At 49.5% G+C, this 27,723-nt stretch overlaps 1 protein-coding gene across 1 annotated transcript in view; it reads left to right on the top strand.

Annotated features, from left to right (window-relative positions):
- The window catches only part of AIFM3 (apoptosis inducing factor mitochondria associated 3), an 82,451-nt gene extending 61,295 nt beyond the window's left edge, over nucleotides 1-21,156 (top strand). The window contains exons 15-21 of the mRNA XM_044990342.1: nucleotides 594-670; nucleotides 2,504-2,621; nucleotides 6,020-6,118; nucleotides 7,924-7,999; nucleotides 17,247-17,351; nucleotides 19,510-19,530; nucleotides 21,117-21,156. Coding sequence (XP_044846277.1) covers nucleotides 594-670; nucleotides 2,504-2,621; nucleotides 6,020-6,118; nucleotides 7,924-7,999; nucleotides 17,247-17,351; nucleotides 19,510-19,530; nucleotides 21,117-21,156 — 536 coding nt within the window. The remainder of the gene's footprint in view (nucleotides 1-593; nucleotides 671-2,503; nucleotides 2,622-6,019; nucleotides 6,119-7,923; nucleotides 8,000-17,246; nucleotides 17,352-19,509; nucleotides 19,531-21,116) is intronic.
- The last annotated feature ends 6,567 nt before the right edge of the window (nucleotides 21,157-27,723 follow it).

Raw genomic sequence — 27,723 nt, forward strand, 5'->3', positions numbered from 1 at the left:
GCAGGGATACAGTCTACACGGGTGGGTGGCAATCAGCATGTTAGCTCCACTTTCCGAAGGAGATCGTTCTGCAATTTTTTAAAATGTGTATATAAAGTGGGAGTGGGGTGGGTTAACTGGAGCACAGGAGTCTGGAAAGGGAGGGCAGTACTGCGGAGGACGGCAAACAGGGAGACGAGGAGCGCTCTCCATGTGCCATCTGATAAGAACAGAGTTACCTGGTTTCCAAATGCAGCTGCACATGTTGTACAGATTCTAATCAGTTTATCCCTAGGTCGGTGCATTTCCACTGTTACTTTAGCTTCTGCCAGATCCTCCCCATCCATTGAACTTGGCCAATAAGGCTCTGAAACCCCCTGTCAATCATTCATTCAGTGCCCACTGTGGTACCCAGCACAGCTGCATTCGTGAGACCCAACAGAATTGAGAATGTTAATTGAGCAGCACCTGGTATCATGGAACTGAACTGACACTGGCAGGAGAGCGATTGTTGGAGTTAGCAGGTCCTTTCTCGCTCTGACATCTGTTTCCATGAGAGAGACAGTGTCTGGGAGTCAGACCCACTCACACAGTGTCCTTTGCCTTTCTGGCAGGTGCAAGTCCGGCAACAGGATTTCTGAAGCAAAGCGGCATTAACATTGATTCCAAAGGCTTCATTGTCGTTAACAAGGTAAACACTGTCAATGTGGGATAAATATGGGGTCATTTAGCCAAGGGATTCTTGAGATATAGGTAGCCCCAAAGTGAGTGGTTTAAGATTAGCAGATTCTTATGAATATTGACTCACAATAAAATCGCGCGAGACAATGCAATTTTGGCCCCTGCTGTGGACTGTCCTATGAGGATGTGAAGAGCTTCAGACATCAAATGATTCTGAGGAAGCAAAATGAGAAAACAATAGAGAGAGCGCTCCCACCCCTTCCCACAGATTCCTGGAGCGTATCCACAGTTGCACTAAACTACACACCCGGTAACAAAGAGGTCTACTCACAGAACTTACGCTAACTGCTATTAATGTTTCTGTGCCATGCAGAACCCTCACTGTGTTACTGTGGCTGACTCTAATGTACCCATTTCACAGAGCCAGGATAGGACCCAGCACCTCTAAGGTATTTAGACCCCTAATTCACATCCACTTCAATGGGAAATACCTTTGAGGACCTGGGTCCATATCTCTCATATGACCAAGCCAACTCTCATCCACTTTGCCACATAGTCTTCAAGAAGAGGCTTGCCAAATCAGATGCACGTGTAACCCACACTAACAGTATGACTCTGCAGCAGTCACCCTCTAGAAGTTATACCACGGATCAAGGTTTATGACTGTACTGCTCATTGTGTGTTACATGATGTGGTTCTTTAGCTCAAGTGTCTGGGTTCTGTCATCACAGACAACCCGCACAGAAGCATGTCTGTCTGAACGATGCTCGCATAAACAGGAAGACACACCTAGAATCTTGATGCTGCTCTCTCAAATACTGTGTAACCTAGTAACAATGTGTGATTGTGACTCCCTACATGGTCCACACAGAGAACAGTAGCATGGTTCATACACTCCCCTTCCCCCACTCCCCAAGAACCACCCCCCATTGTCCTGTAGGTGAGGTGAAAAAGGTCTGTGCTGTGAAGATGAAGGTTGGGGGGGGGTCACATCTAGTTAATGACCCACGTGAGTGTAAAAATACATCGTTATGTATAAGCGTTCACCATCAGTGGAACAGTGGAACAGGACAGGCTGACTGTCTCCGGGAAGGTACTGATATTAGGACTGTTTATATGGCATGGTATGGTTTTGCAAGACATCTCGTAGTGCTGACACTAGAGATTGTGGGGGAGGCTGGGTTCCGGATGCCCAGGGTTTGCTATCCTTTCATCCAGTGGGACCTATGTGGGTACAGCTGGCAAAGGAGAAGTGGGAGTAATGCATTGGAGCGTAGATGGGGAAGCAATTTCTTTTCTCTCTCTCGTCCCTTCCCTTCTCCTCTAGTGCTTGGATTCTTTTTGCCTGATTTGGCGACGTGTTGTAACCATGGTGAAGCAGTGCTGCTGCTGTCCCTGCACTTGTAACGCCGATCGTGGCGTAATCACCAGTGGTGCTTGTGGTTAGGTGTGCGGCTGCGTGTGTTCCCTCTGTGCGCTGCCCCAGCTCTGCGCAGACACCTGGCACAGCAGACCTCGAGCGAACCGCCCAATGACCACAAAATCCGTTAAGGTGCAAAGGCGCTTGGTCAACGAAGCATGATCCTAGCTCTCCCGATCAATGTCTACAATTCTACTAGCACATGTGTGCCCATGACAATGGACGCAGCTCCGTGTATGGTGGGACTTTCCATTCCCCGCTAGGCTGGCCTGCCTCTTGCTCACAACTTAACTTTGCGTTATATCAGCAAAGTTTTGACTACTTTAGCTCAGGCCTCAGGCCTCCTACCAGGCCTTGATACGTGGGCTTATGTTCCAGGCCCTCTTCCTACTACAGTGCTAACGGCCCCTTGCTTCTTTTCAGATGATGCAGACCAACATCCCAGGAGTTTTTGCGGCTGGTGATGCTGTCACCTTTCCACTGGCCTTGCGTAACAACAAGAAGGTGAACATCCCTCACTGGCAGATGGCTCATATGCATGGTGGGTGTATTTCAGTCCCTTCACGTTAGGGCTCCTGAACTACTTAGGGACAAGCCTGTCTTGAAGATGGGCAGGAAGTCAGCCAGCCAGACCCGGATAGATAGAGAGACAGTAAGGATTAGGCAGCAGGGGAATGGGGATTTATTATTCACCATTCACTTGACTGTTCAATATTATCCCTCCCATTTCAGTGCTTGTAAATCCGACTAGGTGCCCTAGTCCTTAGCTGTGCAAGCCAGGGATTTTTCCGTGATGTCTTTAGCTTCCTGCCATAGCACAATCCTTCCTGGAGCGCCCTCCTGCAGCAGGCTGTGGCATGACAGGCACACCTGCCTCAGTTTCCTTCCTTAAGAGTCCCCAGTAACTTCACACAACCTTTCTTGCCTCAATAATAACCCTCCTTGGGGCCAGTGTCTTAGCCAAACATAGTGCAAATCAGACAGCATCCCTCACTGCCCCGGCCCGCTCACTGTTCCAGGGTCCAACTCTCCAGTGTGGCGATGTCGGCAGATCAGCCCCTCCGCTGCCTCCAGCCCTGGCTCGGGGAAGCCAGACTGCAAACCCCTCTTGCTGCTCTCCTGCCTTCGACCTTTGCCCAGGAACCATCTTCTGCTTCCTCCAGGCCTCTGGTCTCTGGCAGCTCTCAACTATTTTTTTCCTGAGTGAGTCTGGCAGCCCTGACTCACCAGGTCTCTCTTCCCCCTGATCCTGTTATAACTCTGGGTGCTGCCCCACCTTCTGCTGGCCAAACTAGGAGCAACTGTACAGACACAGGGGAGCTGGGCCTGCTTCATTTAAAGGGGCCAGTCACCCTGTGACATATGTTCCTCCTGCTGACATCTCCGTGCTGGACAGCTGGCACCCCTGCCTCAGTTTCCTCCCTTCAGAGTCCCCAGTAACTACATATCAGCTTTCTTGCCTCAATAATACCCCTCTGTGGGGCCAGTTTATTGTCAAAACACAGTGCAAATCAGTCCATAATCGAAAGTCCCCAACACAGTTCATATCACTGCAGTGCATGTAGTCCTTAAACCCCTCTCTTTCCAGCAGGAACCTCACCCCACAAGCCTCTCTGCTGGGACTGCATCCTCATACTGCAGTGTCTTCCACTACATCTCGGGTCTTGTCAGTCCTCTTCCAGCCCTCTGCCAGGACAGCCACCCTAGCCCTTCCCGACGGAGTGTAACCCTGCTCTTCCCAATGGCTGGGAACCCCACAGCCCCTTTGCCGGGAGATCATCCTCTCCAGGGGAGCATCCCTCACTCCCCAGCCCTCTCACTGTTCCCTGGGTCCAGCTCTCCAGCATGTCAGCTGCAAGCCCTTCTACTGCCCCCCTGCCTCCAGCCCTCGTCCACCTTCAGCTTTCCGGCTTATAGCCAGCAGGCAGCTCTCCCTGCTGCTGCCGCTCCTCTTCCTGCCTTCTGCCCTCTCCAGCCCTGGCTCAGGGAGATCAGCCAACACAACCCGCTTGCATCGCTCCTGCCTTTGCCTTCTCCCAGGAAATACCTTCTGCTTCCTACGAGGACCTCCTGTAGTCTCTTGGTTACCAGTAGCTCTCACCTGCCTTCTTCCGAATGAAGCTGGTAACCCCAATTCACCAGATCTGTCTCCCCACTAGGGCCCTGCTGCCTGGCTCGTTCACAGCCCTAGGCACTGCCTCACCCTCTTAAATGCCAAACTGGCACGGGGCATTGGACCTGCTTCATTTAAAGGGGTCAGCAGCCCTGTGACACTTCCCTTATCAATGTTCTACACTTCATAGCCTCTAACTGATACTGATTGCCTTCTATTTCCTTTTTCTTCCATTAGTTATGTGTTTCTTTTTTATTTCTAATGCTGCCTTCACTTCACCACTGAACCAGGATGGGTTTTAGCCCAAGTTGTCATCTAGCCCGTGTGTGGAGTCCTGGCTTTTTGGCCCTCTAATAAACTCCTATTTTTCATTCACATTTTTCTGTCTCAGTTTTTCCTCTTATTCCGTTTGGTTCATAATTGTTCCCAGTGTTGGGAAATGAGTGATTTTCAAGCACCAAGTCTAGGTCGTTCTGACTGCGACTGTCTTCTCTTTGCCCATATTGAACATAATCAAATGTGGCCTCGACCATTGCTAGAATTCCTCTTCTTCCCGATGTATTTAAAAATACCTTTATTGTCGTAACCTACTGGCCTTAGGCATTTGGCTTCTCTCAGTGGCCAACAGTTTACCCAGGAAAAAGGAAAAATCCCCCAGTGGTCAGTTTTTGGACTTCTATCACGCAGGTTACCCTTCCTTTTGAACGCAAAACTCTGGTTAGCATCGTTCTAAACATGCTTCGAGGCTTTGAATATCATTACATGACATAAAGAAGCATCGGCACTGAAAACATGCTCTTCTTTACCTACAGCAACGCCAGTCTCAGTCTATGACGCCCTGAATCACCATGGTGCCAGTACAGATTTGGGGGGGGGGGGCACTGATACTTTGCCCCATAAAGGTCTCTGCTCTTGAGAAGTGTTTTATCCACTGTCCCTCCTCTTTCCTTCTCTCCTTGTTCTTTGTTCGATCTCTGTGAAAGGCGCCAGGCGCCAGTCTGCCCTGTCATGGTGGGAGAACACAGACAGGGGAGGGGGTGAGACTGGTAGCTAAGGTTAAGATTCTGTCACTGTTATTTTTAGTAAAAGTCACAAACAGGTCGCAGGCAATAAACAAAAATGCATGGAAGCCTGTGACTTTTACGAAAAATAATGGGGGCGGGGGGGGGTTGACGGGGAGCTGACTGATGCCCAAGGGGGCGCTGGGGAGGAGCGGGAAGAGAGCCTGAGGTCTGTTGCAGGAGGGAGGGGCAAGTCCTGCACCTGCCGCTGCCGACAGCTCCAGATCCCTCTGCCACAGCCCCAGCGGCTCAGAGCTCTGGGGTCCCACCATCCGTGGTGGCTCCAGGTCCCCCTGAGGAAGCTGAGAGCTCTGCTCCCCCGCCAGCAGCTGAGAGCTCTGGCCCTGCTGTTGAAGCAGGAGGTCTCTGAAAGTCACGGAATCTGTGACCTCCGTGACATTATCTTGTCCTTCCTGGTAGCCAGTCTTCTCGGGGGTGGGAGGGTGCAGATGATCAAGAGCCACTCAACCTTCCTTTGAAGGCGGGTAACTGAGGGGCTTCGCTATGACCTTGATAGCATTGTGGTTCATGAAACTTCTGCTCTCCTCCCTCTGCTTGGTTGTCTGATGGGCGTTTTTTAATCCAAGGTGAAAGGTCTTAGGCTCCACTTAAACTGTGATTAGAGCAATTGGTAGCAAAAGGCTTTGAACCATCCCAAAGTCCTGGGCGCAATCCGAGTACTCTGGGCCTGCCCAGGCACACAGCGCGTGTGGCAAGGCTCCCGCACGATTTCCTTTCTTACGCTCTGTTTCTTCGGTTTTCCAGGCCGCATAGCCGCTCTGAACATGCTGGCCCATGGCACGGAGATCAGCACCGTCCCGTACCTGTGGACGGCTGTGTTTGGGAAGAGCCTACGATACGCAGGTCAGACATACTAATATGAGCCTGAGGAGCCAGGCAGCCTCTTGAACTGGACAGGAGCCTTACACAAATCTTGGGGGGATAACACCCAGCTCCCTACTCCAACCTGGAGGGGTCTCACCAGCGACTGATGTCTGCACTTTAGGAAAAAATGCCACCTGTGCTACTGTGGGAACAGGAGGAGCCCCTAGCACCCCCAGATTTACAAATGGGAGATGGCTCTGAGGGTGCGGTGCTGAACCTGACTGGGGGGGGCAGGGCCTGACCTTCAGTGGGGAGGAGATGCCTGTCCTGGCTGAGGCGGAGGAGCAAAACCTAAACCTGACCAGGGGTGATGGGTGACAGTTGAATCTGACTGGGGGGAGGGGCAATGCCTGAAACTCTTTCGGGGGGGGGGGGCAGTGCCTGAACTGGACATGGCACCTGGACCCTCGGAGGGTGGCCAAGTTGAGGGGGGAGGTAGCTGGACGGTGATGACTGGTATCACAGTCATCACCGTCCAGCTACCTCTCCCCTCAACTTGGCCACCCTCATAGGGTCCAGGTGCCATGTTTTATTTTTTCCTGGTGGGTGCTTCACCCGCGCTCCATCCCGAGGCCCCGCCCACACTTCACCCCCTCCCCTGAGGCCCCACCCTCACCCTGTCTCTTCCCGCCCCTGCTCCGCCCCTTTCCCCCAAGTGCCTCCCTCCAGCCACTGAACAGCTGATGGGCAGAGCTGCTGAACAGCTGATGGGCGGGGCTGCTGAACAGCTGTGGTTGGTGGGTGCTGAACAGATGATGGGCGGAGCTGCTGAACAGCTGATGGGTGGGGCTGCTGAACAGCTGTGGTTGGTGGGTGCTGAGCACCCACTTTTTTGTGCCGTGGGTGCTCCAGCCCCGGCACACACACCGAGTCGGCGCCTCTGGCTGGCATTGCTGATGTGTGAACATGAGGAGCTCTGAGAGAGTTCCCAGACAAAAGCTATGCTAACAGGGAGTTAAAGCGAAGGGTGCGTATTTTGAGTGAAATACATGGTGGTGGTGTTGTCAAAAAGAAGCATTTAACATTCAGAGTTAAGGTTTAATTTAAAAGAATTCCAAACAAGTTAAAATAATCATATCATATGATCATGATGACTGAGGCTTTTCGGTCTCTGTGGTCCCAGGTCAGATGATACAGGAGATAAGGCCATTCTAAAACATCTGTTCAAATCCTTGCCCCCACCCAGGCATAGGGGGTGACTTGAACTGAGGGTCTCCTATAGCCACGCTGAGTACCCTCACCACTGGGCTAAAGATTATGGGGGAGGTCTTCTTCCTTCTCCCTGGACACCTGGCATGGAGCTGCAGTGCCCATGCCCAGAGGCAGAAACATGGGTATTGAGCAATTTTAGGAACCTACAGGGTTTGGTGGCAGCTGAGCAGTGGTTTTGTGAATCCCAGTGGGGCCAGATTCTGGGATTTAGGCACCTAAAGTGACGCTTATACACTTAATTTCTTAATGACACTAGCTCTTAGTGGGCAGACTGTGGCTTCCCATAGCACTATGATTGAATCATTTGGGAGATGGCTGAGCAAAGAATGCTGGGATTTTACGACTGTCATGCCAACCCCAGCACACGGTTTGTAGACTGTTGTCCAAAAAGAGGTTGTGGCTGTAAGACAGACCACCGCCATATGGCATGTGTTGTCTTCATATGTAGGTGCTTGCCTGTGTGCGTATCTGTGCGTACATGAGATTGCGCAATGTGGAACCATAGGGGAGGAAGGGCAAAGGGAGCCGTATCCTGCCTCCTGCTCCGCTTTGACATTTCCCCTGTTTTTCAGGCCACGGGGAAGGGTTTGATGATGTCGTCTTTCAAGGTGATTTAGATGAACTGAAGTTCGTGGCATTTTACACCAAGTAAGTGTTTCTCTTCCCTGTGAGACATTCCAACATGGACATTAATCTGACAGCCCAGTTACTGAAATATTTCCTTTTACTCTATTTCTGCTTTAGTCACTAGCCATCAGTTTTTTCCCCCTCCAAGGATCCAGGTTGCTGTGCATTAATGAAATGACACATTTGAAATCAGAGGAGTTTTGAGACCAATGCTGCATGAGGGCATTAGGTTCAGCTTGTTCTGCATGATGAATGTTCTCTAGGCATGCACAACACAACGTAGACCTCAGAGCGGGGTGGATTAGGTGCAATGGGGGGGATTCTTAAGAGTGACTTAAGCACCTAACTCACTTTAGGCACCGCCATCCAACGTTTAGATGCCACTGGCATTCACAAAACCACCACCCAGCTGCTGTCTAAACCTGTAGGCACCAAGTTCCCACCTTTAAAATCCCCAAGGCACCTTGATTTCAGCAGCTGGGCCTTCACTGAGCCACCTCGCTCCTGACATCTCCCAGCAGGTCAGCACCTACCTCACACCTCAGCCCCAGTGGGATTTGCAACTAGGCATTTCTCACCGATCCTGCCTCCAAGGCCTGATGCAGTAGGCATGCCGAGAACATGCCTAAACCCTTACACAGGACATTGGAGAAGGAGGTGCCCCCTTACGTTCAGTGGTTAGAGCAAAGACCCAGGATGTGGGAGAGCTGGGTTCAAATCCCCCCTCTACCTCATGTGGAGCAGAGATTTGAACTTGTGTCTCCTACCTCCCTAACCACTGGGCTATAGGTAGCCAAGAGCAAGGCTTGCTGAGTCTCTCCAGTGGACACTGTTCCACTGTATATAAATACTTAGCTATTCATTGGGGGCAGCGGGACTCTATTAGGGCACTGTTGGGAGAGGCTCAGGGTTCAGTCCCCCTGCTCCAGTGGAGAGCTGACTATTTATACATTTAAGGCTCCCTTCTGAGAGGTGGGGGACCTTAATTTCCTCCTCCACATCAGGCACCGGGGGGATATGAACCCGGGTCTCTCACATCCTGGGCTAAAGATTATAAGTGGGGAACCATCACCCCTGCTTTCCACCTGGCATAGGTCCCCCATTCATGTACCTCCAGCTCAGACTTAAGGAGCTTAATCTGTTTGAGGGTGTGGGTCACACCCCCCCTCCTCAGCCTTTCCTATTGGCTAGCTTAGGCAGCACCCTGCTCCCCCTGCTGGCTTTTGTGTGAATCCCATTCTTAGACACTTCTCCCCGTGCTTTGTGTAAGGGATGCCTAACTCAGAGTTGTGAATTGCATTAAGTGGTAGGGCACATAAATGTTAGGGGTTGCACTGCAGGGGTGGCGGAGCCTTCCCAATAGTGGGGGGAGGGGTGTCAGGGGCCCCTTCCCCTTCAGTGCCCCCACCCCACGTCTTTCACCCAGGGCCCCACCCCTGGCCAAGCCGGAGCAGGCTGGGAGCCACAGACCCTCCATCTGCCTGGGGTGAGGGATCCGAGAGCAGCCCCCAGCACATGTCCCCACCCGGGGCCCCCCCGGTCCAGGGCAGGAGGGTCCGCGGCCTGGCAGCTCTTACCCGATCTGGCGGTGGCTGTGGGGCCACAGCCCAGCCATAGTAAGAGCTGCACGGGCAGCTGTGGGGAGCCGTGGACCCTGCACCTGCCCTGGGTGGGGGGCCTGGTGCCCCACAGCTGCCTGGGCTCCCCGGCCGGGCTCCAGCTGCTAGCCGGGCTCCTGCTGATCGTCCTGGGAATTAGCTCTTCCAGCCCAGAGCGCCCTCTGCAGGCCAGTGTCTCGCCTGCCGCTGGCCCCGCATCCCTCCCAGGCCCTGGTGCCCTTTGCTCAGGGGTTCTGCCCCCAGCAGTAACCCACAATCTGGGCCTCCCCACCCACGGGAACCCCCAACCCGCTATCCCCACCTCACCTCAGTGGCTCCTGCCAGTCACTATCTAGCCCTGATCACGGGGGCAGACGGCAGTCTGGAAACCACCCATCATCGGCAAGGGGGGCTGCTGCCATTGCCTGTCTCTGGGCTGCCCCTCTGCAGCCCTAGTACCTTTTAGCAAGGCCTGCAGCCTGGGGTTTGACTAGGCTGGAGCTCCCCAGCTCCCTCTGCCCTTCCCCAGCACTGGTACCCTGCTCAGCTCCCAGGCAGCCAGGTCCTTCTCTCTCTACCCCTAGAGAGAGACTCTTCTTAGCCTCTGGCCAGCTGTGACTGCTTCCCCCAATCAGCCTGGCTTTTCTCCGCCACAGCCCTCTCCAGGGCCGCTTTAACCCCCTCAGGACAGGAGCGGGGTGACCACCCCGCTACACAGCCCTTTTGGGATTTGGCTTATCAACTGGTCTTTGTCTTCAATTAGGGTCTACCTCCAGCCTATCCTGCTTTACAACTGGTCTGTGCAGTTTCAGGAGCAGTGAGGCCGGCAGCTGTCTCCCTCTTGGCTGATCTGTCTCTGTTGTCAGCAGTCTCTGAGGTGTATCAGTCTTCTTCCTGTTCACCACCCCATCCTGTGACAAGTTTTCCCTTTTTAAGCTCCCTCCTCTAGGCAGAGTAAGCCTTGCAGGTGCTTAATGAGCCCAGAAGAACTCGCTGCCCCCCCCGACTCCCCCCCGGCAGAGTGAGTGCACAGCCCTTCACAATTATATATATTAAATACAATATATAAACGTAATATTAACATTAACATTTTGCTATAATGGTTCAAACAAAATGAATTGAAATGATAAAGTTGGAAAGCAACATTTTTACATTATCAAAATGAAAAAGTTTGACACTTAAATGAAATGAGAAAATCTAAACAATTTGTTTAGACTTTTCTCAACAAAAACTTTGTTGAAATTGAGACATTCCCCAACACCATTTTTATTTCCATGAAATTACATTTTCCAACAGAAAATTCTTCCATCAAAACATTTCTTACCAACTCTATTTTGGATATGGACAGGCTTATGTTCCCCCTTAACTGCTGCTTAACTGACCGACACACATATAGCTCCTTCAGCCTTTCCAAATAAGTCCGTTAACCAGTTCCTCCAACCCCATGATCATTGTTGTTGTTCTTCTCAGAACACTCTACCGGTTTGTCAAGATCTTTAGGCTCGTGAAGTGGTCGGAACTGAATGCACAATTCCAGGCGTACTCAATAAAAGTTAGATGGTGATGTGATTCTTTCACATATTGAAGCTCAAAATGGCGCTTTCGTTGAAGCCTCATATTCCTCCTCTTCAATACCACAGGAAAATATTTGGCATATTTTGGTATTTATTCCATCCTTAATTAGGAAGGAGATGTCAAATCTCTTTAATTAAACATCTGAAAAGTACTTTGAAGCTGAAAAGCTATGGATAGCTAATATGAATAATGACAGCATGTTATTATGGTAATTGATTCATCACTTTGTTCAACACTCAGTAAATCAAGGAAGTGGCAAAGGTTTCCGAGCAGTGAAATGTCAGGGAAAGGAGAGCTGCTTGAACAGAGCCTGCTGGCCAACCTTAACATAAGTATTACAGGTTGTAAATAAGCCTTAAACAAACTGGATAGAAAGTGGGAGTCTGCTGCTAAAAGTATGTGTGTTCTTCTGCGACTTAGGAAAGCCCACGGGAATTGGCTTTTCTATAATAGGATGACCACCTGCATAGAGTCCTTGAGGTGTCTTTGAACAGCTCAAGCTAGTGGGGGGCTGCACTGATTAATCAGTCTGGGTTTCTTCTAAGCTTGGGACATCAGTGTCACCTTCTCTTTATCTCTTTATATCCTATTACTTGGAATCAAGGGCAGTCTTTGCCTCTCAGGCCCTGGGAGTTATTTTTAGGTGCTTGAAAAAGTTTCTTCTTTCTAACCTTTGGTGACAACTCTGTATGGTGCAGTGCTGATGCTGGGAGGGAGGCCACTGTCATAAATTGACTCTCCTCTGACTTCCACCGCTAGTCAAAGCTGGAGAGACTGTACCTAGCTGCCTATTTGTCCTTTGATCTCCCCTCTCTCATTCATTGCAATGAAATGCGGGTGGCTTACATTCCAGGGCCTGCTCTCACGGCTCAGTTTCACAATTAAACTAACATTATTTTTCAGAGATTGAAGAAGAAATTGGTAAAAAAATACAATTGGTAAAAAACAAAAAACAAAACCCAAAACACCAAACCTGCCTGTTACCCCAGAGTTACAGGGCAACAGCACAAGCAAAGCCCCTGTTGGTGCCTTAGGTGCTGGAGTAGAGGTGCTGCAGCACCCTCATTACATACAAGGTTTATAGTTTGGTTCAATGGCTCTAGCACCCCCACTATACAAATTGTTCCAGCCTCCCTGGTTGGTGCTGCTAGAGCAAAGCTTGAAGTGCTCTTGTCACAAAGGAGATTGGTGTCTTATCACCATATATCTTGGTGCTAGATCAGCCCAGGAGAGGAAACATAGGAGAAAGGGCCCTCCATATAGTTCACCCTGCAGAATCTCTTGATTATTGTTCTGGGACACCAGGGTTGCCTCCCAACCTCAAAATTGACCTACATTTTCCTGCAAAGCTTACTGATCCCCAAGGTCAAGATGCTCCCAGAGGATCCACCATGAAGGGTCATTGCTGTTGCCTTTCCCCAGAACCTCTCCTCCACAGTTGTAATCCCTGTTTCCTCAACACTCCCATTCCAGCCAACCCCATCCCCACATACAGATTCCCCAACCCCACTGAAGGGCTCCTGTCAGGAAGGGAGGAATGATGCTGCAAAGGTGGTGGAGATCCATACACATTTCATGCCCTCTGTCTGTGGGCCTTAATTCCTAATTCTTCCACACCCCAGTTTCAGAAATGGTGCCCCAGTTGACTTTAAGAGGCATGTCTTATATCTTCTCCTATGGCCAAGATTTTCAAAAGTGACATGTATTTAAGATGTCCTATTTGAGACACCATAAAAGGACCCAGTTGTCCATAACTTTGTTGACATTACAAGACCTAGAAATGTTTTCAAAGTAAATAATTAGAGTGTATGAGTCTATAAGAGGATTTCCCCATTGATAATGGTTCTGTCATTGTCTCAATCATGCCCAATTCTCAGTCAACGATAGGTAGGGTGACCAGATGTCCCGTTTTTAAAGGGACAGTCCTGTTTTTTGGGACTTTTTCTTATATAGGCACCTATTCCCCCCCCCCCCCACACACACACACTGTCCTGTTTTTTCACAGTTGCTATCTGGTAACCCTAAGTCGATAGGCTACCTATTTGGAAAATGTTTGTGCCATCTCTTTTCTTTCTCTCAAATATATACATTGTTTATCCCTTGCTTCAGAATAGCAAATCTTTTACCCTAGCTGATTGATAGAGCCTCCCTCTTACCAGGGGCGGCTCTAAACATTTCGCTGCCCCAAGCACGGCGTCATGCCGCGGGGGGCGCTCTGCCGGTCGCCGGTCCCGCGGCTCCGGTGGACCTCCCGCAGGCGTGCTGCGGATGGTCCGCTGGTCCCGTGGCTCCACCAAAGCCGTGGGACCAGCGGACCCTTCGCAAGTACGCCTATGGGAGATCCACCGGAGCCACAGGACCAGTGGACCCTCCACAGGCAAGCCGCCGAAGGCTACCTGCCTGCCACCCTCCCAGCGACCAGCAGAGCGCCCCCCGTGGCATGCCGCCCCAAGCACGCGCTTGGCGTGCTGGGGCCTGGAGCCGCCCCTGCCTCTTACTTCCTTGTCTTTAAACAGTGAAGTGGAAATTGTCATTTTTCATTCTCACCTTTCATCTAAGCTACCTAATTAGGTGCCCGTGACAGTCCAGAAGTTTTATACTTGTCAGTATCTATTTCTAGTTTTATGCATTGATCTGATATTTAGATAAGAGACTGCATTTCTCTGTAGTGAGATAGTCGCCCAGAATTAATTGTTTGCAGTCTAGTTTGTAACTTATCTGGCATTCCCAGCAGGCAGGGTACTAGCCTGCTAGTGTTTGGGTTAGTTGCTTGAGGATTATTGGTTTTCACCCCAGACTGTGTACAACCCAGATCTGAAGGTCATTGCTGTGACACCTGGAGTTATGGGAGTGGTGTCGGTGTCGAATGCAGGTTAACCAGGCTTCTATTGCTGCTCTTCTAAGCCCTGTCCACGCTAGTTTCCACTGTGTTAAAAAAAATCATTTTTCAACGTAGTTTTTAAAAGTGATTGCTGCAAACATGCTGTTGAGGCGGGGGAAGAGAGACAGTCTGGTTACTGAAGTATGACTTTACTGGAGCTATGCCCATTTACACTGGTTAAGAATCTGGCTCAGGGATGTTAAAGCCAGAAAGGACTATTCTGATCAGCTGGTCTGCCCACTTGCTTAACACAGGCCAGATAATTTCACCCTGTGATTCCTGCATCCTGCCCAGCAACTAGTGGCTGAGGTAGGGTATATCTTTCATAATGGCATCCAATCTTGGTTTAGAGGCCCAGCTTCTTTCCTCATGTTCAAACCATTTTGTTGCCACCTGCAGACTCTGGCCTCAGCTAGCTGCCTAAGAAATTCTCGAGTGGTGGGGAGCTCTGACCTGGCATAAAGTGTCATCGCTGGCTCCTAGACCAACAACCACTAACATTCTGATGGGGCTGGAGGGGTGTTGGGAATGAGAGGGCTAAGGATGGAGATTACTTCACCAGGCCAATTCATAACTGGTACAAGGTCCCATAAGGACCTTGGTGAACGTTTCACTTGGTGAAAGTTACAGCAGCCCCGAAACTTTGCACCGTTGTGCCAGGGCCAGGGTAGATGCACCTCGAGAATCCAGTAGGCATAATTAGATTCCTGGAGCTCCACCCCCGTTTCCCGTCATCATCACCATCATGACAAATCCCAAAGGGACATGGCCTCCTTGCAGAACAAGCACCAGCTGGATTTATTTCCAGCTAGGTCTTGCAGGCTGGCTGGCTGTTCAGTTTATGCCCATCACTGGCAATCTTATCACAGCACCAAAGCTTCAGGTGACCACATGACCACTAGCTGTGTAGCGGCATTCCTGGGTAAACACACTTCGTGATTTGTTGGTCTTCTATCTTAATAACACGTCTGTGCCAAGAGAGTCACCAAAACCAAACCATTGCTGATGGAAGCCATTGCTGGGGTCAGCTTCAAATATCCTCATTTCTGATCTTGTCCTGCCTCTTAATAAGGAGAAACTGACGTAGACGATAAGAACTGAAAACATCAATCAAATGCTCGTTAGCCTTCCTCAGCATGCACATTTCACTGGCGTACAACAGAGTGGGTAGAACCGTGGCCTATCGAGCTGCAGCTTTGTAGCAAGCTTAATGTCATGACATTGCAACAGAGGCTGATGAAGGGTGTGAAACATGGCAGCAGCTGCTGCTATACAAGTGCCCACATCTTTTGAGCAACCTCCAGCACTGTCTGTGACACGTCAGGTATTTGCCAGTTGCCACCTGCTCGATGTCCAGTCTGGACTGTTAATAGCAAGCTGCTTGAAATCTGGAGTTGGAGAATGCTTGATAGCAAGGCCCAGGATTGAATTTTATCCAGATTAATAATCAGACCCATACACACTACTTCTTGCCTGGCTGCAGCAATTCATCCAACTGAGCCAACAAGACAAGGCCATCGGTGTATTTGAGATCTCAAAACAGAATGTTGTTCAGCTCAGTAATATCAACAACTGCCTCCTCAAGCTTATCCATCAACCCATTCAATGTCTGATTTCCTGTGGGACACTTGCAAAGAACTGGAGAATTAACCCGATCCCTTGATAAATTCTTCCAAAAGTTAATTACCCTCACTGGTAAAAATGTGTGCCATATTTCTAGTATGAATTTGTCGATCTTCAGCTTCCAGCCATTGGACCTTTGTTCTGACCATTCTAGATTAAGGAGCTGTTTGCTGTCCGAATCCTTAATCTAGGTACTTGTCACCTCTTATGCTTCTCTTCAATGAGCTAAATAGATTGACGATGGGGATTTTCAAAAGTATCTAATTCTCTCAGGGTAGAACATATTAATCCAGCTGATTTTTCTTCTATCCCTATTGGAGCTACCACTCTGTTGAATGAATGAGTTTAAGTACTTTATCATCACTCCATCCCTGCACTTTGATACAGAAGGACCCTCTTATTGGAATATTTCTTACTTTACTCTGTGAGGGACTGCGTTGCTTTTTGTGTTGTTCTACACATGAATCTCTTTGCAGATCTCAGAGAAATTGTGAACATGTATTCTTGTCAGAAGCATAATCATTACTTGAATGCTGTACAGGTTCATTTTGATTTAGGCTCAAGTGCTTTGGGCAGACTGCATGTCTCTTTGTCTGTATGACATTCCCGACTCTTTTTAGCAGTGAAAAACCATTGTACGTTATTAGGTGTGGTCCTCATTAGAGCTGGGGGAATAAATGATTTCTCAGCCCTGCTGGCATTTCCAAAAAAGCTTTTTTAAAATTTCAGCTCAACCAGACCTAATCCAAAAACTGAAAAAACGTGGTGATTTGAAAAAGTTGACAGACATTTATTCAACCTGCAATGAACCATTTCACTTTGTTTCCAGACACTTTTTAACATACTGGCAGATGAAATGAAAGGCTAGAATCACATTCACCTAATTTTCCACCACCCGCAGCACTGTGGTTTCTATGCACACTAGAAGGCATAGTAATAATTGGAGATATACCAATCTCCTAGAACTGGAAGGGACAAAGATCATTGAGTCCAGCCCTCTGCCTTCACTAGCAGGACCAATTGTTGCCCCAGATCCCTAAGTGGCCCCCTCAAGTATTGAGCTCACAACCCTGGGTTTAGCAGGTCAATGCTCAAACCACTGAGCTATCCCTCCCCCATCACATCTCTAGTACAACATCTATCATGTTGTCTAGGTTCTGCCCTCCTTCTCCAGAGGCAGCTGGACATTTTTTTTTCCACCTCAAAAAAACATTTTGGGTTGTTTTAGTACTTAAAGCCACATCAGAGCACCACAGGGTCGGACTGTACTGGCCTGACTAGGGGAGTGTGTAGCTGTCTTGTCCCATGAGCAAAGCTGGGACCAGGCATGGAGCCAGGGCTCCATCCACTCCCCACCAGTGCCTGCCCATGTGCTGCTCACCGACCGCTCTCTCTCACCGGGTGCTGCTGTCTGAGGTAACAAGCATACGGGCTAACGGGGGCTCCTGAAGCTGGAAAGAGATTATAGGTTCATAATCCCTGGTGGTTCCATCAAGGAGTTTACCCTTTCGTGAAAGAAAAAAGTGTCCATCTAAAGCCATTCACTTAATTACTTGCAATGTCTCCTTCACACCTCTGATCTTTGTTGTAGGAATGAGGAGGTGATTGCTGTGGCTAGTATGAATTATGACCCGATTGTGTCCAAAGTCGCTGAGGTCATGGCCTCTGGGAGAGCGATCAGAAAACGAGATGTGGAGTAAGTAGACGCTGCTAAAGGCAATTGAACATACTAACATTGTGACATAAATCGGGCCAAGTAAAATCAAAACCATACGGGCGAGTGATACATCAGCTGGCAGGTGCTAGAGCAGAAACACCGCCTGGGCTAGAAGCAATGGTTCATCCCATTTTAGTTCAGGTGAATGACAAATGGCAACCCATACTGCTGTTTGCTCCTGCCAGCTGTACTTCCTAAACACACTCATTCCTCTAGTGCCACTACACTCATTAACCCTCCACCACACACTATCCCTTGCTTCCTCCCTTAGTCACTGTTCACCATCCATCCCATTTTCACATGGATCGCCTCATGGGGAATGGAGTGGGGTGGTGACCCGCTCCTGCCCTGAAGGGCTTGAAATCAGCCCTGGGAGAGGGCTGAGACTGCGAGAGGGCTGCTGCTAGGAAAGCAGCAATGCTTGCCAGGAGCGCCGGGAGCCTTTTTGGCGCCCTAGGCGGCGGAAGGTCCCGCCCCCAAAATGGTGCTCCTGACAGGTGGCGGAAGGTCCCGCCCCCAAAATGGCGCTCCTGACAGAGGCGGCGGAAGGTCCCGCCCCCGAAATACCGCTGATGACTGCGGTCGCCGCCCCCCAATGTCAGCGCCCTAGGCGACCTCCTAGGTCGCCTAATGGGTTACACCAGCCCTGAGCCTTGGGGAAACAGCTGCAGCCGCGCCCCAATCAGGCCACCACTGGCCTGTATAAAAAGGCTTTGAGCCAGAGACCCAGAAGTCTCTCTCCAGGCTGGGAGAGAGCAGGGCCTGGCTACCTGCAGGAAGGGGACTGGAAGTGAGGCAGGGCTGGGGAAAGGCCAGAGGAGCAGGGGAGCTCCAGTCTGGCAACTCCCCAGGCTGCAGGGCCTGGTCCAAGGCCCATAGAAGTACTAGGAGGCAGAGGAAGGCAGCTGGTCCAAACTCCCCTTGCCTATGATGAGTGGCTTTTACACTGCAGTCTGCCCCAGGGAGCGGGGGCTGGATGGTGACTGGCAGTCACCCATGACTGAGGCAGGGTGGGGAGAGCCATGAGACTGTGGGGATATTGCCAGGGGGAAGCACCCCAAAGACAAGGGGCTCCGGGGTCCAGGAGGGACTGGGGGAGGGGGGTAACGGGACACTGGCCTGCAGAGGGCGCTCAGAGCTAATTCCCTGAGACGACCAGCAGGAGGCGCCGCAGGGGTGAGTCCCACACGTTTACAGGGAAACTAGCCATGCAGGCCCAGTTCGGCAGGATCCCTGCCTGTGCACTGACCAAACCACAGTGACGGAGGAGGGAGCCTGTATATAACAGCATGTGGACCCGGAATGGAATGTGGCATAGCACATACCCCTAGGAGAAGGGGAGCATTCTGAAGGCAGACCGATGTTCCACTCAACTTACATAAGTGATGCCAAGAAAATATTGAGAGACTGATGTCTACTGAATGAAAATCCAACAGTGTATATAAATCCTTTAACTCAGTCAAGTTGAAATGGACATGCCCCAGATCACTCCAGACTGTCCCTGTGACAAATTTCGATTTCTGGCTTAAAGCACTAAGGAGCTAGGGATTTAACAAACAATTGCATTTTATAATGGCCAAAATGCATTTCCCCCTGCCCCCATCCCCCACTTTCCTTGTCCTCAAAAGCGCCCAACTTATTTTTGCTGAAACTTTTTTTTTAAAAAAAGTTTACATTCCTTCAAGTCACCAGATATGGAAAATGTCATGTTGAAAGGTAAACATTACTGGCAGGTTTAAACTAGCGTAAATGGAGAATTCTCTGGAAGTTGAAGTCTTTAAACCGTGATTTGAGGACTTCAGTCACTCAGCCAGAGGTTAAGGGTCTATTTCAGGAGTGGGTGGGTGAGGTTCTGGGGCCTGTGATGTGCCACATCTTGGTCAGCAGTGACTTCCCACAGTGGGAGTCTGGCATTTCGCCCTCTTTGCCTGCAGAGCATGGAAAGCAGTCTCGCTGCTCTGGCCTTGGAGTGCAGAGGCTGCTTTTCGCTCACCCGGTCAGGAGCCAGCCTGTTCTCTGCCCCTCCTGGGGGTGGGGGTGGGAAAGGACCCTTGGCCCTGCCACGCAACAGGAACAGGACGCTTAATACTAACCCAACGTTCTCTCCTTGTTTTCCTGCTGCATACACCTATTAAAGGCTGTTCATTCGCCATGGCAAGTATGTTTCCTTTTGTATCTTGAACTTGCCGCATGTTAGCAATGAAGGGTTAAAGTGACAGATTTTAAGTTAACGTCAACTGCCGAAGCCCTGATTTGGGAGATGTTCCTAATTCCTGCAGAAATGTCATTTACTCTATTTGCCTAAATGGAGCAGCCCCTCACATGGAAAAGACTCCTTTGAGTGTAATGAAGTGGTTTTAATGTGGTTTGTTCCCTCTGCGTAGAGCAGTTGATAAATCTATTGCTTCTGTGGAAAGGGAGTTTGGACACGTGGGGTTGGATTTGTTAACGTGTACCCACAATAGTGCTCATTCCTCAACTTGTAAGCATGCACCCACTGCACCGCTAGACCTATGGGCCTGGTCTATATTCCTGGTTGCACTGGTTCACCTGTAACTTGGTTCAACAACTGATTCCATTAAACCAGTGTAAAACCCAGTGTGCCCATTCGGAATTCAGTTTAAATGTGTTTTTTAACAATTTCATCTAAAACAACCTAAACCAAATTTAAATTGAATGAAGAGCCTCTACACAGGGTTTTGTACTGATTTAACTAAATCACTTTTTTTTAAAATCACACCTTTATGTAAACCAGTGCAACTTGGGATATAGACAAGACTTTAATGACACTGCTACAGACTAGGGACCGAATGGCTAGGAAGCAGTTCTGCAGAAAAGGACCTAGGGGTTACGGTGGACGAAAAGCTGAATATGAGTCAACAGTGTGCCCTTGTTGCCAAGAAGGCTCATGGCATTTTGGGTTGTATAAGTAGGGGCATTTCCAGCAGATCGAGGGACGTGATCATTCCCCCCTATTCAGCACTGGTGAGGCCTCACCTGGAGTACTGTGTCCAGTTTTGGGCCCCACACTACAAGAAGGATGTGGATAAATTGGAGAGAGTCCAGCAGAGGGCAACAAAAATGATTAGGGGGCTGGAGCACATGACTTATGAGGAGAGGCTGAGGGAACTGAGATTGTTTAGCCTGCAGAAGAGAAGAATGAGGGGGGATTTGATAGCTGCTTTCAACTACCTGAAAGGGGGTTCCAAAGAGGATGGATCTAGACTTTTCTCAGTGGTAGAAGATGATAGAACAAGGAGTAATGGTCTCAAGTTGCAGTGGGGGAGGTTTAGGTTGGACATTAGGAAAAACTTTTTCACTAGTAGGGTGGTGAAGAACTGGAATGGGTTACCTAGGGAGGTGGTGGAATCTCCTTCCTTAGAGGTTTTTAAGGTCAGGCTTGACAAAGCCCTGACTGGGATGATTTAGTTGGGTTTGGTCCTGCTTTGAGCAGGGGGTTGGATTAAATACCTCCTGAGGTCCCTTCCAACCCTGAGATTCTATGATTCTATGACACAAAGCCTGGACATGCTCCCCTCTCTGGATTTGGCTATATCAGGTCAATATTGTGCCCCAGCTCCTCCAGCAGGGTTGCAGGCAACTCAGGGAAGAGAGAGTGTTCGCTGCAGAGAAACTGGAGCAGCATGATAGCTAGCAATACTGACCCGTGCAGAAGGCAAACTCAGAAACACTAGGTGAGCAGATTTGGTTAATCCTGTTGTCCTGCTTTTGTCTTTGCCTTAGAACTGGAGACATGTCTTGGTTAACTGGAAAAGGCTCTTAACATGGAAGGAACTGATTTCTGCTGAGGCTGCACTTGCCCGAGAGGAGACCGGGATGACCAGGAGGCTCCGCTGCTAAATGCAAATCTAGTCAGCTGAGTCATTGCCTCCCTCACACTTTGAAGAATCCAGCATCTTTCACTGAACCATTATATTCCCAACAACGCCCTCTGTACACACAGCTGGTGGTTCTGACGCACCAGTGGCAGGCTGCATGCGTGGGCTCTGCAGAGTTTAAAAACCCTATGGAAACACAAGGAGAACACAGGATCCCTGAGGAAGCACTGACTTGCCCTGGTCTTCAGAGTCTGAAGCAAGCATATGCTCCAGCACTGACAGCTGCATCTCACCACGAGCCTGCTGGCTGCAGGGACATGTGGTGAATAGAGCGGAACTTACTGGCACTTTCTTCTGGTAGGGAGGGACCGCCTGCAAAAACAAGGCAAACTAGTCATCCTGGCCGCATGGTAAAGTTACCCACCCTGGGACACGTCTGCTCCCCCTATAAACAATGCCACAGCCTTTCACTGCACCCCATGCTCCCGACTTCACCCACAATACGCACCCTACTAGCCTACCCCTCACCCACACGCCACTCACATCCAAGCATGCCCTCACCAACACCCTGCTTCACTCTCCAACCTGCCCCAACCCCCCCGCTCTCCCCTAGACACCCTATGGTGCCGCCCTCACACAACTGCTTGCCTCCCCTGAATTCCCCCAACCAGGTTCGCTTTCCACCCACAGTGTCATCTGCATCCACACAGCTTCAACCACAGCCACGGGCTCCCATTCAGATCCTTACCTGCACAGTCCGAGTCATATAGCTTCACCTTTATCCACACCCTCAGCCATAAGCACGGAGCTCCTGAGGTACACAGCTCACAGGGGCGAGCCTCCCAGCCCAGGTCGACAGACTCCAGCTTGCGGGGCTAGCACACTAAAACCAGCTGTGTAGACAGTGCTTCGCCGCTGCAGCTCGGACTGAAACTCGGGCTCCTCGACTTCCAGTCCAAGCACTGTCTACACGGCTATTTTTGGAGCACTAGCCCAGCAAGTATCCTTGGGATGTAGACTCTGACTCCTGTGTTAATTGCAGTCAGTTGCTAGGTGTGGAAGTTAAACTCCCTGTTCTGGAAAGACCCGGGTCTCCCTTTTTCAGTTCGTAAACACATGGGCTAGGTTCAGTCTTTCCCAGTTCCCCAGGGACCAGTTTTGACCTCACTTACACTGGAATGATGCTGGCGCAACTCCATTGTTCCAATGGAGTTACTCCTGATTTACATCAGTGTAAGTGAGACCAGAACAAGCCTTGTGATCTCCAAAAGATCTCAAGTATAATTGTCAATGGTTGTGATACCATTTCATCTTATTCCTTTAGCATCCCAGGGTGAATGTTATCAGATCATCCTGTTTTGAATACAGATCTAGTCATCTTGGTCTCTTTCATTGAATCATAGACTATCAGGGTTGGAAGGGACCTCAGGAGGTGTCTAGTCCAACCCCCTGTTCAAAGCAGGACCAATTCCCAACTAAATCATCCCAGCCAGGGCTTTGTCAAGCCTGACCTTAAAAACCTCTAAGGAAGGAGATTCCACCACCTCCCTAGGTAACCCATTCCAGTGCTTCACCACCCTCCTAGTGACAAAGTTTTTCCTAATATCCAACCTAAACCTCCCCCACTGAAACTTGAGACCATTACTCCTTGTTCTGTCATCTTCTACCACTGAGAACAGTCTAGATCCATCCTCTTTGGAACCCCCTTTCAGGTAGTTGAAAGCATCTATCAAATCCCCCCTCATTCTTCTCTTCTGCAGACTAAACAATCCCAGTTCCCTCAGCCTCTCCTCGTAAGTCATGTGCTCCAGGCCCCTAATAATTTTTGTTGCCCTCTGCTGGACTCTTTCCAATTTTTCCACACTCTTTAACTTGCTTCTGCCTAATCCAGCCCCATGAACACTCCCTTCTTCTTCAGTTGTTTTGCATAAGTCATTAGACAGCAAGGCCTCCTGTCATTGGTATCACCCATTTCTAGTCCCTGCTATTTCTGCTGTAACTATCGGCAGAGGGCGTAACTGGAACAGAACACAGTATTTCAGTCAGGGATGTACCAATGACTTACAAATGGCATGATCAGCTTTTCAGTATTATTGTCCACAGCACTTTCGCAGTGATGCCCAGGTCTCGGTCTCTGTGACTTGACCTTATACATCCCTGCTGTCACCCTTTCTCTCCGCCCCCCCCCCCGCCCCCCCCGCCCCTTGCCCCCTGGAATGAATCATTTTCCTTATTTTTTTATTCCCTTTGTTTTAAGATCTTTAAGAAATTTTCTAAGATCCCAGTGCAGCCATACTGGCCCTTCTCTTCCTTCCCCGCTGCGGCCTTATCCAGACTAGGACAAAGGTGGTTTTAAAAAAAATCATGTTGGCTAATACATTTTAATTAAGTGCTATTTAAAAACGCATTAGCCACTAATGTAGATAGGTTCTAACTCCTTTAAAATGTGTTAGCTGGTTGTGGCCAATCCTAGCCCGTTGCAAGAGTTCACGTCAGCCAGCTAACACGTGGGAAAATACCACTTGCCCTGTCTACTCCAGCGTTTTTGAGCTGTGTTAGTTCACCCCATTTTAAAAGCACCTCTTTCTCCATCCAGACAAGGCCTGGGATTGGGAACCCCCTGCCCCCATAGCAAGTAAGCAGGAGTAGAGGTGAGTCTAGGGATGAAGGTGTGAGCGTAGGGGGCAGGTGGAAACTGAGAAGCACAGGTCCTGCTGCCTCTTCGGCAGAAGGGGGAAAGACAAGCAACAGGCCCAGGAGCCAGTCGGGTTTTTTCATGAGGGAAGGAGCAGAGAAGGGGGCATGGAGTGAAGGGCCGAACCCCAGGCAGAGAGGAGCAGCTGGAGCCACTGCTCTTTTAATGGAGGTGGGAAAAGAGGTGAGGCACTCAGCCATCTGCAGGAGGCGCTGGAAGGCTTCCTGCTCCCGAGAGAGGCAATAGCAGCAGGAACAACAATGGCTGGTCCCTGTCAGCAGGCTGGAGAGCAGCAAGAACTGACTTGGCTGGAGGAGTGGGGTCAGCAGAAACCTGTAGGGAACATAGAGGGTTCAGAGGCCCCTTGGTGATGGGGGAGCCTGGAGGCCCCGGGCGCTGTTCAGAAACCCCCTCTTCAGCTTCAGTGCTGCTTCCCATCTGTGCTGGTCCCACTAAATGCAGGCCACACCCACCTGCAGGATCCCCAAGCAGCCACTTAAGTTTTCTCCTTTTAGAGCTGTCCCATTAGAGTGCGACTGAACAGGGACGCTGGGCTTTTAAGCCCTGTGCAGCCCCTACGGTTCATTTAACCTTTCTGAGGCTGAGAAATTTCCTGGCTCCTCTTGAATTCTCTTTCTCTCCTCCCCTCAAGGTCACTCAAGACCACTCCTCCGCAGGCTGGCGGTAGGAGGGGTCAGCATGGAGGAGCCTTTCGTCTTTGCAGTCTCATTGCCAGGTTATTTTCATATGTCCTTGGCTGCTTCCTCCACCCTCTGCCTGGAGAACCCACCCGCTTCCTCTTTCGATTCACTACCTTCTCCTCCTGATTTCTGCTTCGTAGCTAATTACTCCCCTGTGTTCCCCCAACAAACTACCTCTCTCAGCTTGTCAATAACTAATTCTCCTTTATCCTGCTTGGGTTCTCCAACTTCCCACAGCAAATCCAGCTGTCTGCCTCCTCCATGTGTTTTCTGGTCTCCTCGCTCTCTGGCTCGGTCTTATGCAAAGGGCTTTTGGGTGTAAAGACAAGCAAAGCAGCCCTTGCCTCTGTGTCCATTAGCTGTACGTACCAGCCCCTTTCCACCTTTGCCCCATGCACATAGACACTCATTTCTTCTCACACCAAACCTGTCCAGCAGGCCACAGGAAGTGTATGTGGATGCTCAACTCCTTGGGGTAGTAACTGTGGCCAGAATTAGACCTCTGAAGGGGAAGATTTTCAATAATAAAGCAGCGACCTGCCCATTTACAAGTGAAAGTCCCATCTGTGCCTTTGAAAAAAACCTCACGTAGGGGCCAAACGTTAGGCATCAACCCTTGAAAATGTTGTCATTTGTTCTTACTTGCTATTAAAGATGGTCAACATTTTTGAAAGAAAAGGTTTTCCATTGAAAAAAATAGCCTTTCCCCCCATGTGAAATATGTCATCAACCTTGTTGTTATTGAAATGGTTCATTTTCTCTGGAATTTGGGGAGAAATTTTTAATTGACATTTTTAATCAAAAACTTTTGTTTGTCGAAAAGTCAGCTTTTGGCAAAAACATAAGGGCAATATTGGTTTTGATAAAAGATTAGATAAAACTTTGATTTGAAACGACGCACAAAATTCCTGAAAAATGGAAAAGGTTTCATTTCAAACCAAATGGATTTGTTATGAAATTGTGTTGCTTCCTTTTCTGACCAGCTCTGTTTGCTGTTTAAAGAATTGTGCGCTGCTAGCGTGCTATATATATAGCATCATCCTCATTATGCAAAACAGAGCCACCAAAACCTACTATGCGGAAGAAGCAATTATGTATGGCATGGAAAGAGAATCTAAGCTTAACACACAATAATATGCATGGACTATCTTATTTATTGTGAATGCCATGAGCACGTTGCAATGCATAATGAATAGATCTCTGTGCTGATTCAGTTACATACACACAGTTGCCACTGGATTTATCAGGAACTAGTTGCAAACCAATGTGAGAGAATCAGGCCTGGGTCTACATTATATCCCTCCTGACTGTAATCAGCTGTAGGGCATTCAATTGGGGCACTCCCAGAATGCCTTTCTTTCCCTTCCTTCCCTTTTTCCTTTTGTTCCTTTCAGAATTTTTAAATTAGCAATAATTAGACTGATTATAATGAAACCCCTCCTGAGAGGGTAATGAGTGATTGTGAACTGTGGGAAGAGCAGGCAGTGTGTGAGGATCTGTGTGAGAAGGGAGATGAGACATTTTCTTATCTATTGTTATCATCTGTACTGACAAATGTTCTGATTATAGGTGGCTAATCTTCCTTTCCTCACTGTAGACACTTATAGGGAGAATCTGTGTATTCATCTAGTGCTCTGTATGGATGAATGTAAATATAACCTGAATAATAAAGACCAAGCTTCCAGCTGATTACTTTTGTAATTTATTTGCCTACAACTAAGCTGCCCCCAGATCCTCTATCCTTCCATTTTCCTGCCGCCGAGCTTTTCTTACAAATGGGGAGTCATCAAAGAGTGGGGTCTGTCTGTGGGGTCCTGTATGGGTCAGCTTTTAGCCCAAAGCTATTCAATGTCTGTGTCCGTCGTCTGGAAGAAAACATAAAATCACTACTGGCCAAGTTTGCAGATGGCACAAATATTGTGCGGGGGGCGGGGGGAGTAGAACAGGGAGTAGGTCCCTGTTACAGGGCAATCTGGATTGCTCGGTAAGCTGGGCACAAGCAAGCCATAGAAGCTGTCATGCAGCCCAATGGAGGTCATGCATGTAGGAACGCTGACTGGCTGGGGGACTGTACCCTGGAAAACAGCGGCTGACAAGGAGTTGGGCATCGTGCACCCAGCTGAATACGTGCTCCCATCCAGTAGGATATTGTGACTAAGAAAGCTAATGCGAGCCTTAGATGTATGAATGGGGGAATATCAATGAGAAATAGGGATGTTTTGTGACCTGTATAAGGCCCTGGTGAGACCACTGCCTGTATGCAATGCCCAGTTATAGAAGGTGGCTGAATATTTGGGGTGGGTCCTGAGAAGAACTACAAGAGTGACTTAGAGCCTGGAAAACAGATGACAGGAGCTCAGTGTAATCGATGCAATGCCCTGGGCTCGAATGCAGGCCTGCTTGTCCCCAGCCAGCTGTCGCATCCTGGCCACCACCCAATGTCTGCTGAAACGTGGCGGTCCAAGGAGCTAGCAAGGCTACAACCTCATCCAAGGCACCGCCCATGGGAGCCCTGGTTGGAGGATCGCCCAGCTCCACCATGCTGTTTAAGCCAGAAAAAGGCACGGGAAGTTGAGCTACTAGGTGCTTTCCTGCTTCTGCACTGGACCCTGCTTGTGCCTGCTGCCTGCATTCTGCACCCAACCCTGTTCCTGATTCCTGCTCTACTCCTGGCACCTGTTTCACCCCCAGTTCCCACTGTGCCCCTGATCCTTGCCTCTCCTCCAGTTCCTGGCCTTACAGCTCACTGCCGACCATCAGTTACCAAGCCTGGCTCTGACCTCTAATTCCAACTCTGGTTTGACCCTTGGCTTTGGCATTTGGTATCTGATCCCAGCTCCAGCCCTCAGCTTTGGTTCTGTCTCAATCCCTGGCTCTGGTAATCGGCAGTTGACTCTGCCAGTGCTGTCCCTCAGTGCTGTTCCCTGACCAGGACTCCTCCTCTGACCACTAGGCAAGACTGCCTTCCTTCTGGTTCCCTAACAGTGTATTGAAGAGAAGGCTAAGAGGTGACTTGATCACTGTCTGTAATTACCTACACAAGAAGAACAATACTGCCTTAGTCCAGCACAAGGGATAACAAAATTCAACTGCTAGAGGTTGAAGTCAGAAAAATC

Source organism: Mauremys mutica, chromosome 16 (assembly GCF_020497125.1).
Source record: "Mauremys mutica isolate MM-2020 ecotype Southern chromosome 16, ASM2049712v1, whole genome shotgun sequence".
In the NCBI taxonomy this organism is placed as follows: domain Eukaryota; kingdom Metazoa; phylum Chordata; order Testudines; family Geoemydidae; genus Mauremys; species Mauremys mutica.